Genomic DNA, 13,159 nt, shown 5'->3' on the forward strand with positions numbered 1-13,159 from the left:
GAGCGAGAAGTTTAACCTGGCACTAGAAAGGTGAGTAAGAGCTTGGTTTCTGCTCCAAAACGGAAAGTGGGCAGAGCCCCTGGGGGAGAGAGTCCAGATTTGCATGCACGACGTGCAGGCTCCCCTTCCTGGAGCCAGACCTGCACCGGCTGCAGCGGGTGATTACGCTCTCGGGCCATCTGCTCAGGGGTTGCAAAGGCAGCCGCATGTCCTCCTGCCTGTTCGCCGGGGAGGACATGATCACTAGTCAATCTGCTTGAAATTGCCTCCTATGATTAGTGTGTAATGACTCAGGTAGGTCACGGCCACGGACATTTCTGTTATTAATGCATTAGCAGCTGTAAATGGGCATTGATTCTGCACAGAGGGCAGCTTGATGGACTTGGCTGGGGGGAGTCTGCCCCTGTGGAGTCCAAATGGTCACTGTCTAGGGGAGGAGACAAGCCTGAAAGACAATGTCCTTTGGGAAGAGTAGAAGGAAGGACCACGGGGAAGGCCAGCTAGCGGTGAAAGGAGAACACTCCGTCTGGGGTGACACAGGAGAAGATTGGCATTATCAGGGGAGACCCTCTGCTGTCTTGCACATGTGAGACGGAACTCACCACTTCCTTGCTCTCTCAGCCCTCTCTGTCAATAGCTAGTCCACAATAGCTAATGCAACACGGGTTATTTTATTTACTTTACAATTTTATCTGACAATTGTAGCATGAACTCAAGGCCTCATTCTGTTCTTTTGCTATCATATCCTCAGGACCCAGCAAGAACTCACCACCAAAACGGTCCCAAAGTTCTTTGAGAATGAATGAATAAATGATAATGTTATGAGGATAAAAATGCTTGCTTACATATCGGTGTCACAGCAACCTGAACTAGAATGTGATGTGAGAGAGCTTAACCAGGGTGATGGAGGTCCAAAAAGAGTTAATCAACTTGCCAATTCATGCATATCCACACGCATACACTCACACTCATGTCAACACATCAGTTATAAAATTATTCTCATATAAACAACAGTGATCACTGTTACCATTTACTTAGCTTTTGTTTTTTTTCTTTTTTTTTTTTTGACAGGCAGAGTGGACAGTGAGAGAGAGAGACAGAGAGAAAGGTCTTCCTTTGCCATTGGTTCACCCTCCAATGGCTGCCGCGGCCGGCGCACCGCGCTGATCCGATGGCAGGAGCCAGGTGCCTCTCCTGGTCTCCCATGGGGTGCAGGGCCCAAGCACTTGGGCCATCCTCCACTGCACTCCCTGGCCACAGCAGAGAGCTGGCCTGGAAGAGGGGCAACCGGGACAGAATCCGGCGCCCCGACCAGGACTAGAACCCAGTGTACTGGCGCCGCTAGGCGGAGGATTAGCCTAGTGAGCGGCGGCGCTGGCCTCCATTTACTTAGCTTTGACTGTATACCAGGCAGAGAGCTGGTGTGGGCACTCTATGAGGCAACGACTTGCAAATAGTTTCTAGAAGTCAAAAGAATCTGCTCGGGGCAGCGTCATGGCACAGTAGGTTAATTCTCTACCTGTGGTGCCGGCATCCTATATGGGCACCAGTTCTAGTCCCTGCTGATCCACTTCTGATCCAGCTCTCTGCTGTGGCCTGGGAAAGCAGTAGAAGATGGTCCAAGTCCTTGGGCCCCTACACTCATGTAGGAGACTGGGAAGAAGCACCAGGCTCCTGGCTTCGGACTGAAATAGCTCCGGCCATTGCGGCCATTTGGGGAGTGAACCAACAGAAGGAAGACCTTTCTCTCTGTCTCTCCCTCTCACTGTCTATAACTCTACCTCTCAAATAAATAAATAAAATCTTTTTTAAAAAAAATGAATCTGCTCACATGTTTACGTAGAGATGCATAGGTAGAGATTTACCCACACAGTTACACAGAGATAGATAGATATACACATACACACATAAGATCGATAAGTAACAATAGGTATCTATCTCACAGCTGTCTATAGATCAAAACATTTTGTCTTACAGCTCTCTGGAACTTCTCAAAACTTGTAAGACATCAGCACTCTCCTGCATTTGGAAACACCAAATTCCTTGTTTTGATAATGAATTAATGAGCTATTGCACCACAATTTGTTCTTGGTAATTTCCACAGGTTCCAGGTTCACCAATGTCTCAAGGAAACAACCTCGCATGACAACGCTGAAGTACAAACAGCAAGCAGACCTAATCTGTAGCTTCAGTGAAGGGATTTAGCAGAAACATCACATCACCATTTTCCTTCGTTCCTCCAATTGGGAAATAATGAATGATTAAGAAGAAAACAAAGATTTCACCTCCTAGGAGGCAGAGTCAACAGAAGAGGAGGCAAGCACAGTTTGCTTTCACCCCCTGTAATTCTCTAATGCAACCCATGAGTGTGGATCAAACTGCATTAGTGTCAGTTTATTAACAGAGCAAAGAGAAAGCAGGGTATCTGTACTGTATTAGCTGGGAACTACAAGGTGCATTTCCTTGCCCAGGAGACAGTGTGCTCATTCCTCTACACAGGTGGGCTGTGTCAGGGCAGCTGCTGGTCCTCACTCACTCATCTCTGCCTCAAGGAAGTCATGAGGTCCTCCTCCAACCTCACCCTGGGGGACCTAGTTTCTACCTTTCTTGTTTCATTTCTGAATTCCAGCCTGGAAGAGGTCTTAGGTCTTGATCTCCTTATTATTATCACTACTCTAACAGGGACAGGGAGTCAGATCTGCCCGATGGGTTCTGAAGCCTCATGGGATCCCTGAGCCAGGACAGGAGCCTGCCTCTCTTAATTTCACGAAGACTGATCCCAGCTAGAGAGAGGGGCTGTGAGGAATCACGGGTGACAGAAGAACGGTTTAAAAGTACAACGAGTGGGACCGTTGTTCACAGGATTAATTCACACGACTCAATAAATAATTCATTCAAAATATGGATGTGCTTGTCACTTCTGTGGGTGTGAGGGACACAGCAAGCGAGACAGACACACATGATGTCATCATAACTCCTCCAGTTCAATGGGCAAGACAGATAATACACAAGTAATAAAAATGATAATTAGAATGCATCCTAAGTGCTGTGGCAGATTTAAACGGGGGGAAATGATGGAGAATAAGAAGGCACACAGTGGGGTGCTACTGTGGGCTTCTCTCTTCCTTATTCATAGTCCTTAAATCCTGCCATCATGCAAACCCTGCTTCTCACTCCTATTATTCCTTATCTTCCTTTGTCCTAACAGTAAGAAAGCAGATGGAAATGTACGCCTTCTTTCATTCCTCTGCCTACTCTCTCTTGCATTCCTTTCTCATTGACTCATTCAGTCAGAAAGAATCCCCGGAGTCCCTACATTCCCTATCCAGCAGAGGAGGAAGAAAGGGAAGAATCTGACGGAGCTCTGCTATGCAGCAGCTTCAGAGAGACAAGAGATGTGCAAAGAAAACATGCCAGAAACAGGGGGGTGGAAGGATGGTTGGTACCTGGTCAAACGTCCAAGCAAGTGCGACTGCTGGTGAGAAAGATCAAGATGTATCCCAGAGCTGTGTGTTCTTAGGCAACAGGGCTCCAAATACAGCTGACAACAAACCCACCCTACAACAGGCTGTTAATTAAAGTAGTGCTCATGTCACCTCTGCTCCTGTTATCTATCCCTAGAGTATTCTGGCTAATGCCGCCCAACCTCTCCCACTTGCAGCCAATCTGTCGATCTTTTAATTGGAGAGAATTCTATTGCCCGGATGGCAGTCATTCCTATTTCTACTCACTCTTACCCCCTTCCACCCTAGCCTGTTCCACCAAACTCCAGAGTCCACATTATTATCATGGGATCCTTCCCCTACCCTGACAACTGGTTTAGGATTGTTTTGATTCTATAAGGGGCAATCAAAGAACAGAAGCACACCTTCACTATCAGGTGGACTCAACCAGGATCTACACAGAAGTGGAGGCTACAGGAGTAGGGAGGGGTATTGCAAATGATAAAAACAAGTGCACCACGTGCTTGGAGTTGGAAGATAAACACGTTCAGACTCCTAGAGATCAACTTAGCAGGTTGGAAGATAAGATGTTTAGGGATTCAGAGATAAGACAAAGTGGTAGATAAGAACTAGTTTACTCAACAGTTGAATAGATGATATTTATGTTTCAACAATGTAAGTCCCTCAATCTGTTGTGTGCAATCCAGGGGAAGGTGGCTTTACACATGAGTATTACCTAGAAAGATTTCACAGTAACATGAGCACAGTAAGTACCTGGAGCAACAACCAACAGAGGGAATGGGGAAACAAATGTTCTTGAAAAGCTCACATCAAAGATTCCTTCACTGGTTGGTGGCAAAAGAAAAACAAGATCAAGTCTACGACTAAAGAATGGGATCAAGATTCCTGAGCAAAGAGTAGAGTCCATGGGTGAGGAAGCAGGTTTTGTCTGATGTCAAGTGTTAGGCTTTTGTAGTCACAGGTGACGGAGAATAAAATTAAGATACGTAGCAATCTGTGTAGCATGTGACAATAGAATGTACTGAGGGGCCAGTGCTGTGTACCCCATACAGACACTGGTACGAGTCCTGAATGCTATTCTTCTGAGTCAGCTCCCTGCTAATGTGCCTGGGAAAGCAGTAGAAGATGGTCCAAGTGCTTAGGCCCCTGCACCCACGTGGGAGATCCAGAAGAAGCTTCTGGCTCCTGGCTTCTGGCTTCAGATAGGCCAGCTCTAGCCATTGCAGCCATCTGGGTAGTGAATCAGCGTATGGAAGACCTCCCTGTCCGTCTCTCCCTCTCTCTCTGTAATTTGCTTCTCAAGCAAATAAATAATATCTTTAAAAAATTTCATTGCAGCCAGCGCTGTGGCACAGTAGGTTACTTCTCTGCCTGTAGCACCAGCATCCCATATGGGTGCCAGTTCTAGTCTTGGCTGCTATTCTTCCAATCCAGCTCTCCGCTACGGCCTAGGAAAGCAGTAGAAGATGGCCCAAGTGCTTGGGTTCCTGCACCCACGTGGGAAACCTGGAAGAAGTTCCTGGCTCCTGACTTCGGATTGGCCCACCTCCAGCTGTTGAGGCCATTTAGGGAGTGAAACAGCGGATGGAAGACCTTTCTCTCTACCTCTTCCTCTGACTGTCTATAACTCTATCAAATAAATAAATAAAATCTTTAAAAAATTTGGAGTCAATCGCTTCTCAGCTTTTTGGCTAAGATCAAGTGTAAAATTTGGAGTCTATTATTCTACACCTAAGAGAGTAGAAGAGAAAACTTTGAAGAATACGCAGTGAACCAAAAGTAGCCGCGAAAAACACCCACGTTGATCTCTCATCAAATGGCACCTGTGTTTCACTTACACAGTGCTCTATGAGAAGATAAGACGTGTCTGTCTGCCCATCCAGTAATCTGTTCACTCATCACTATGGGCAACAAGTACTGATGATCTATTTCAGATCAGTACTACAGCAGATGCTGTCAATAAAATCAGAGGTGATCTACTTGAGTAATCAGTATACAACAGGCACCAACCAGTGACCAAAGACATGCATGTGGCACCGGAGTAGCATCCTGGGAGACTGTGGGCCCTTTGTCTCTGGATCCAGGGTGAATGCAGGGGACAGTAGCGCTACACCCCTGTGTCCTAGATGATCTATGCATCAGTCAAGGACCAGCCTGTACAAAGGTGGACAATTCAGACACGTCCTTCACAGACATAAAGCCTCCCACCCGAAGGTGCCCTGTCCATTAGAATTGACAGCTATTAGCCTCATGTGCTTAAAGTAACTAAAAATAACTACAATAATAACAAAGTTTTTATAAAAGCCACTTCATTTTAAGTGGCAGTAGGCACGTTTTAAGCACCTGACGACACGCAGCTACTGATTGTTATAAGGGACAGCACAGATAAAGACTGTTACTTGGGGCGTGTGCTGTGGCACAGTAGGTTAATCCTCCACCTGCAGCACCGACATCCCACATGGGCACCAGCAGTTCTAGTCCTGGCTGCTCCTCTTCCAATCCAGCTCTCTGCTATGGCCTGGGAAAGCAGTGGAAGATGGCCCAAGTGCTTGGGCCCCTGTGCCTGCATGGGAGACCTGGAAGAAGCTCCTGCCTCCTGGCTTTGGATTGGCACAGCTCCGGCCATTTGAGGAATAAACCAGTGGATGGAAGACCTCTCTCAGCCTCTCCCTCTCACTGTCTGTAACTACCTCTCAAATAAATAAAATAAAAAGATTGCTATCATCTACTGTTAGCAAGGTTAACCATGTAAGATGGAGGGTATGTTAATGAACTTGATTACCGTGCTCATTTCACAATGTCTTTATATATGAATATATCATGTTTCTACCTTAAATATATACAGTTTGTATGTATAAAATGAATACAACATAATGTATACAATGAAGCTATGGGGGAGATTACTGCTATCATCACAGACAAGTACTAGATTCATTTTTGCTCAATTAATTAATGATAATTTTGATGTCATATGTATCATTAAAGTGTAACCTGCCAGGAGAGAGAGACTGAGGAAGCCTCCAACTGAAGTTAAATTTATTTACAAGTTGTAAGAAAGTATGCTTATGCTGGGGCCGGTGCCATGGCACAGTGAGTTAAAGCCCTGGCCTGAAGCTCCGCCATCCCATATGGGTGCCTGTTCTAGTCCCGGCTGCTCCTCTTCCAAGCCATGTCTCTATTATGGCCTGGGAAGGCAGTGGAAGATGGCCCAAGTCCTTGGGCCCCTGCACCCATGTGGGAGACCTGGAAGACGCTCCTGGCTCCTGTTTTCAGATAGGTGCAGCTCTGGCCATCTGTCTCTAACTCTCTCTGTAACTCTGTCTTTCAAATAAATAAAACAAATCTTTAAAAAGAAAGAAAGAAAGAACACTGATGCTGAGTCCAACCCAGGGCCCTGCTGCCTTGAGTTTCTTGTAGCCTTCCTTTTTGCATGCACTTTGTAGCAGTGTGCAGAGCTAGAAAACAGATGTTGGCTGATGTGAGTCAGCCATTGCCTCGTGTATGTTGCCAATCTACACCCAGAGGTTCCCAATGCAAGTGGATCATTCCAGGGAATGTTACACAAGGAAAGACAACCAGACCTTGGAAGTAGGAAATGGGAACTGATTTTCTAAAACCAATGGAGACATGAAATCCCTGACTCAGACCGAGGTGAGGCACTCACCCTGACCCCAGCCCAGGCACACACTGAGACAATGGAGAATTCCAACTGCAAAGTCATTGGTCCTAGGAGAATCTCAGAAGAGACCGGTGCAGCTTCCTTTCCAACCATGCAACTCCCACGTTAGGAGAGAAGAGTACTGAACACCAGGGCATGTGGCCAACTTAGCTGTGAGGTCCTTGGCTTTCCTGTAACCAAGCAACCTCCCACAACTCCCTGTTCCTTCCAGGGGGAGTGACCTCTGGGCCCGGGAATCTAATGAGACTCAGGTACCAGAGAATCTGCGATCGCAAGGAACGCACACACAGGCTGGGCAGCTGCCCTCGCCTCCCCAGTGAGGCATTTTCCCATTTCTTCCTTCTCTCATTTTCAAAAACATTATCCTATCTGCTCACTGGTTTGGAGCAGCAAATTAATACTTTTTTTTTTCTCTTCAGACTGCTGCTGCAGATAGGGAAACACATATCCATAGACAAATTAACATGAGCTCCCTTACAACACTGTACTAATTATCTCAGGGACCAGAGCCTCCCCCAGGTTGGAACTTCAGCCCCGCTGCAGGGTTGATGCAGGAGTTTCTTCGCGAGAAGCGGCAGTTTGAGCCGTGTTCAGAAGGCAGAGGGGCATGCGGGTCAGGGAGAATCTGAAAACTCCTCCTTGAGATGCCCCTTCCTCGCTCGCCCCCATCTCAGCACCACAGAGACACCCAGGAGGAGGATGCCTCTTACAAAGACAAAGCAGCAAGCTCCCTGAAGTTCACACCGATAGATCCGAACAGGCTGCTCAGCTCTCGCCACTACCCCCGCCCTTTTTATTAACAAAACCTCACAGTTTTCAGGAAATGGTATAGCCTGAACTTCAAAGGCATGAAAAGACAGATGTGGCATGTAGGGAATTAGAAATGGAATTTCCTTTATTATTAGGAACAAAAGTCCCGAGTCTAATCTCTCATGTGATACAAGCTTTAGCTGATCAGGGTTACAGGAAGTCATTCTGATGTAGCAAACAGCTAATATTCCATCTTTTCATTTGTGTGGCTCCTGCTCCGTCCTCCCATGCACAAATGCAAATTCCACAGCAGTGGGCGAGTCAGGCAATGCCACGCAACTACGAATTCCCTTTGATCCTCCTCTTCCAGGCCTGGAGTCCCACGGCCTCCAATTCCACCTGCTCCTTTATGCCACGGGATGAGATTTTTATGTATCAAATTATACCCTAGCACTCCCAGAAAAAAAAGAATATGCTAAGTAATCTGAAACCCATGAAGGAAGCTACATCTTGAAAAATAAATATTTTCCTAAGTCAGCCTTTTAAAATGTTGATACCTATTATTCAATTATTACAGATTTATCCATAAAAAGAGTTGCTCACTGACAGAAGTACTGCAAAGGAGAGCTGATATCAGACGTTATGGAAGTGCTACCCCCAATTCCTCATGTATATATTAAAAAAAAAGAGTTGGTAAATTGGACAAAATACTGCTAACTTCACCAAAAATAAAGTCCTTGTGTGCACTGAGAAAGGCAGACGGTGGAAAACTGCTTACTTGCTAAAAACAAATGAAATTTCTAAACTGTACCCCAGCATCCTAAAGTACAGATTTCTTTTCTGCAGTAATTTTTATATAGTAGTCACGTATTCTGGCTCAAAAAGAGCAAAATGAATTGTTGCTAAATGCCTCCAGAAATATACGGTCTCACTAAGCAATCTGAGTTTGCTGGCATTTCTTCTTATTTTTCAAGGTCATGTGACTGCAGGAGAGACACACATACTCTCTCCTGCTGAGGAAACTTGAGGGAGCAGGAGGAAAACAAATACCCTGGTGCGGTTTAAGCCCCAGCTGATGACGGGGGGGTTAACCATCAGCACTCAAGATTCCCCAGCTTCATGGGAAGGCTGGGAAGTGGGGTTGCAGTGGGGAGTTCCGCCCGGCAAGCCCTCGTCTCGTCTCCCAACCCAATGCGCTGGTGCCGAAAAGACAGACACAGGCATTTTCTGCGGCAGTTCAGGCTCATTGAGAACACCATCAGAACACTGGACGTATTTATGCAACCAACATTCAAAGCAGGTGGCACTTACTGAGTGTTGCGGCTGATCAAGGAAGCTGTAAGCGTCACTTGCATGAGTTCTTTGAGCAATTTCCTAAAGGAGAAAAGAGAGCAGGACTTCAGCATCAAGGAATTTATCACCGAATTTTGCCTGTGCCATTTCTGTCCCAGGAGTGGCAGTCAACCTCTAAGACAGGGGCTGGCTGCCACGAACTCAACAGCAACGATGTTGGTGGGGATGGCATTAATGACGACAACGATTACGTTCTTCAACATATTTTCATTCAACCCTTTCACACCCTCAACAAGGAAGATGTCATTGTTTCCTGTAGTCCAGAAGAGGAAAGTGGGGCTTCAGTAGCTCGATTAAGTTGCACAAAACATGAACAACATGACGGAGCCTGGATTTGAACTCAGGCAGTTGAGCACCACGTGCCGAAGGATTCTGCTGTGTTCTTTACACTGTGAGATCTCGGTCACAGGGTGTGTTCAAGGAGAGACTAGAGGTGAACACTGCAGAGCAACGCTCCGTTTTCCTGCAAGGAGTTGGGGCACATGAAATATACTAGATCTCATTGGCAGGAAGCACGTGTTGGCTAAAGATGGCTGTGCTGGAGAGTTGAGAAAAGGTTACAGCATGAGCCTCGGCCGTGGTGGAGGAAGACCGGGGGAGGCTCCGGCTCCTGGCAAAGATGGGAAGTCCTGAACCAGATACTGGCAAAGAAAACCTAACAATTTTGGAGATCACAACCAGAAAAATAAACCAAATTCCAGAACCAGAAAGGAATCTCCTTGAACATGGATCAGCATATGTTGGAATTAACGCTGCTCTCTGTGGCCCAATAGCAGTCTTTTTTGGCGCGTCTTGAATATGACACAAGCTTGTACAGCTGCTAGCTTATCAGCTGACAGCGCATGTATCTTGCACAGGTTTTGTAAGTTTTCCTTTGGGTACATGTGATTTGAATTGTGAAGCCTGTACCATAACACGGAGTGGACTGGTTGGTCTTGTTTTTGGTGGTTTGTACCCTGTTTTTTTGGACATACCTGTGAATGGTGGCTTAGCAGCCAGGTATCAATCAGCTGCTACCAGAGAAAGGAAACACCTGAACGTCCTGGATTAGAATTTCAAAGCCGGTCTTTAGAAAGATGGTGTTTCTATACCTAAGATTATGAATGCATATAACTGTCATTTATCATGTGAAGTGCAATTTTGGAACTTAACAAAAGTTTACTCAAGGCAACAAAAGGCTGAACTCCAATAAAGGCTATCAACTTGAGCAAAAAAAAAAAAAATACTAGATCTCTCAGTTCTAGAACAGCAGGAATTTCATAAAGCTAAATCACATGAGAACTAACAGTTCAAAGACGGAAGCGACTTCGTTTTACAGTGAGAAAATTGGGATGAAAGGGGTCACATCCGAAATAAACTTCAGAAACACTGTTATCATTACCCAATCAGAAAAGGTAAGATCCACGATCAGGAATAATTGTATGAACGTAGTACACTTGAACTGAAAATGGCCTTTATAATCTCACATAATTCAGCTAGTTGGGAGAAAGGTCATCTGAGCCAGAAAAGTCAAGATTTACTAACAGATCTCTAAGACATGGTATCCTGTATCCCTGAGGGCTGACACTGACCTGCCTCCCCTCTGCAGAGAAAGTCAAGCAGCAGAGATGGGAACGGATCTCAGCGTCCTGGAATCCTGACCCACTGCTCACTCGCTGACTCTTACAAAGTAATCACACAGCTGATGGTCAACCTCACTGCAATCCACAAGTTACAGAGTTCAACTTGAAGCATTTTTTGCAGATATAGCCAGAAAATATCTCCTCCCCCTTTAGTAGCATAAATACATAAAGGCACACACACATATGAAAGTACTTCAAAAAAGTAGGTGGAAAAATTAGACATGTTTACTTTGGTGCCACGTCATTTGAAATCCATGCAGCTTTTTCTCATAATATGCATTTTTCCATGAATTTTAGAAGACTCCTCGTATACATGGATTCACGTCTGGTGACTCCACTACTGTTAATAAATGGGAACATCTTAAAGACAGGAGACTCATAGACAATCAAGAGTATAGGAAGCTATTAAGTGGAAGGGAAGCTGGTGACCATCCCTTCAAGAGCCATTTGTTTGTATTTTGATGGCTTCACCTCTGTTCAACTGAATAAATGGATCCATCTCACAAATGTGTGTCATGGAAAACCAGTGATTCACCCACTCACCCACCCACTCATCTGTGCACCTACTCGACAATCTATCCATCCATCTCCCCACTGATCCACCAACCACCCATCTCACCACTCACTCCTCTTCCCAGTCATCCTGGAATTCACTACCCACTAGCTTAGCAATCACGGCCAAATCATTTAACCTTTCTTTCTTAGTTTTCTCATCAGTCAAACCAGGAAAAAATACAGTAACTGCCTCAAGGGACTGAGCTGAACACTAAAAGCTAATATTTGTAAAGCAGCTAATATTGTACCTGGTACCAGGTCAGTGCTGTTTATAAGTTTGTTATCATTTATTAAGTCTTTAAAGAAAACTTCCACTGTATTCTTGGTGTCCGCAGTCCAGGACAGAAGATGGATCTTGGTTGGGAAGGCCCTATCAAGGGGGAACAATGGAGCTCAGATCTTGAAGATGCAAAAAAAAAAAAAAAAAATGTAATTGCATAAAGTGGAAGAAGTGAATAATTAGGGAGTGAATAGAAAAACCACAGTGTTCTCTCATAGAAATTCATTGTATGCCCCCGCTGGAGGATTATCTGATTCCTAATAATAACACTAGACTTATGAAACATTAATGTATCCCAGAATCTTTATCAAAATTAACACAAATCCTCTTAGTTATCAAAGGTAATGACAGCCACCATTGTTAGGTTCAACCTTCTCAGCCTCTGTCCCTGCTCCCCAGTCACTCCCTCCATCCCCAGAACACTTACCCAACACTCAAGGTCCAGCACAACTGACCACTTAGGAAACACAAGTCCCTGTTTTCCCTCTGGCCCTTGGGTCATCTCCATCTTTCTAAGCTTCTGGCCACCTGGCCCAATGTACTCTCTGTAGCTTTCACTGACCCTTCCAGCTGGACTGAATGTTTGGGATGGGGTGGGGAGGGGAGAGAGGGCTGTGGCCCTCCGCATCTTCTACCAGACCCAGAAATGGACATCCTCCCTCACCCTTGGGAAGCTGGCACTCCCAGAAGGCAAGGGAAATATTTCATTCCACTCCAGGGCCTTATCGTCTGGCGCAGTCCCAGCTTGTTTTACATGATGCTTCCTTTGGTGAGTCTAAGGAGTGATTTCTCAAGGACCCAAAATGACAAGCACCAAGGAAGGGCACTGATCTTCACTCCAAAAAGAGGTTTTCCCCGAGCAACAGGGTGTTCTCTGGGGCTCCCAAAGATGGTACCCAGGGAGTAACATTTAGTTTCTTTCTTTCTTTCTTTTTTTTTTTTTTTTGACAGGCAGAGTGGACAGTGAGAGAGAGAGAAAGACAGAGAGAAAGGTCTTCCTTTTGCCGTTGGTTCACCCTCCAATGGCCGCCGCGGCCGGCACGCTGCAGCCGGCACACCACGCTGATCCGATGGCAGGAACCAGGTACTTATCCTGGTCTCCCATGGGGTGCAGGGCCCAAGCACTTGGGCCATCCTCCACTGCACTCCTGGGCCACAGCAGAGAGCTGGCCTGGAAGAGGGGCAACCGGGACAGAATCCGGCGCCCCGACCGGGACTAGAACCCGGGGTGCCGGTGCCGCAAGGTGGAGGATTAGCCTAGTGAGCCGCGGCACCAGCCACATTTATTTTCATGTACAGGTCAGTCCAGGCCCCTGCACATCTGTTCTTAAGCTAACCAGCAGGTGAGATGAATTTTCTAGCCCTTCTTTTCCACTTTTCCAGCGTCCATCAGATCCTTTGGGTGGGTCATTTCACAGGAAGAACCCAAGGCTGGGAGCAGTTGCCAGAGGGCGGG

General features: G+C 46.0%; 1 protein-coding gene and 1 pseudogene across 2 annotated transcripts in view; one reads left to right on the plus strand and one right to left on the minus strand.

The window, feature by feature from the left end:
• Positions 1-13,159, minus strand: part of RBFOX1 (RNA binding fox-1 homolog 1) — a 1,595,659-nt gene that overhangs the window by 1,309,651 nt on the left and 272,849 nt on the right. For both annotated transcript variants that reach the window (XM_070063963.2, XM_089321246.1), the window contains exon 2: positions 9,205-9,267. In XM_070063963.2, coding sequence (XP_069920064.1) covers positions 9,205-9,267 — 63 coding nt within the window. The remainder of the gene's footprint in view (positions 1-9,204; positions 9,268-13,159) is intronic.
• Positions 9,866-10,349, plus strand: LOC138847061 (transmembrane protein 126A pseudogene; annotated as a pseudogene).

Source organism: Oryctolagus cuniculus, chromosome 19 (assembly GCF_051225735.1).
Source record: "Oryctolagus cuniculus isolate XC-2025 breed Fujian yellow rabbit chromosome 19, ASM5122573v1, whole genome shotgun sequence".
NCBI classification, from domain to species: domain Eukaryota; kingdom Metazoa; phylum Chordata; class Mammalia; order Lagomorpha; family Leporidae; genus Oryctolagus; species Oryctolagus cuniculus.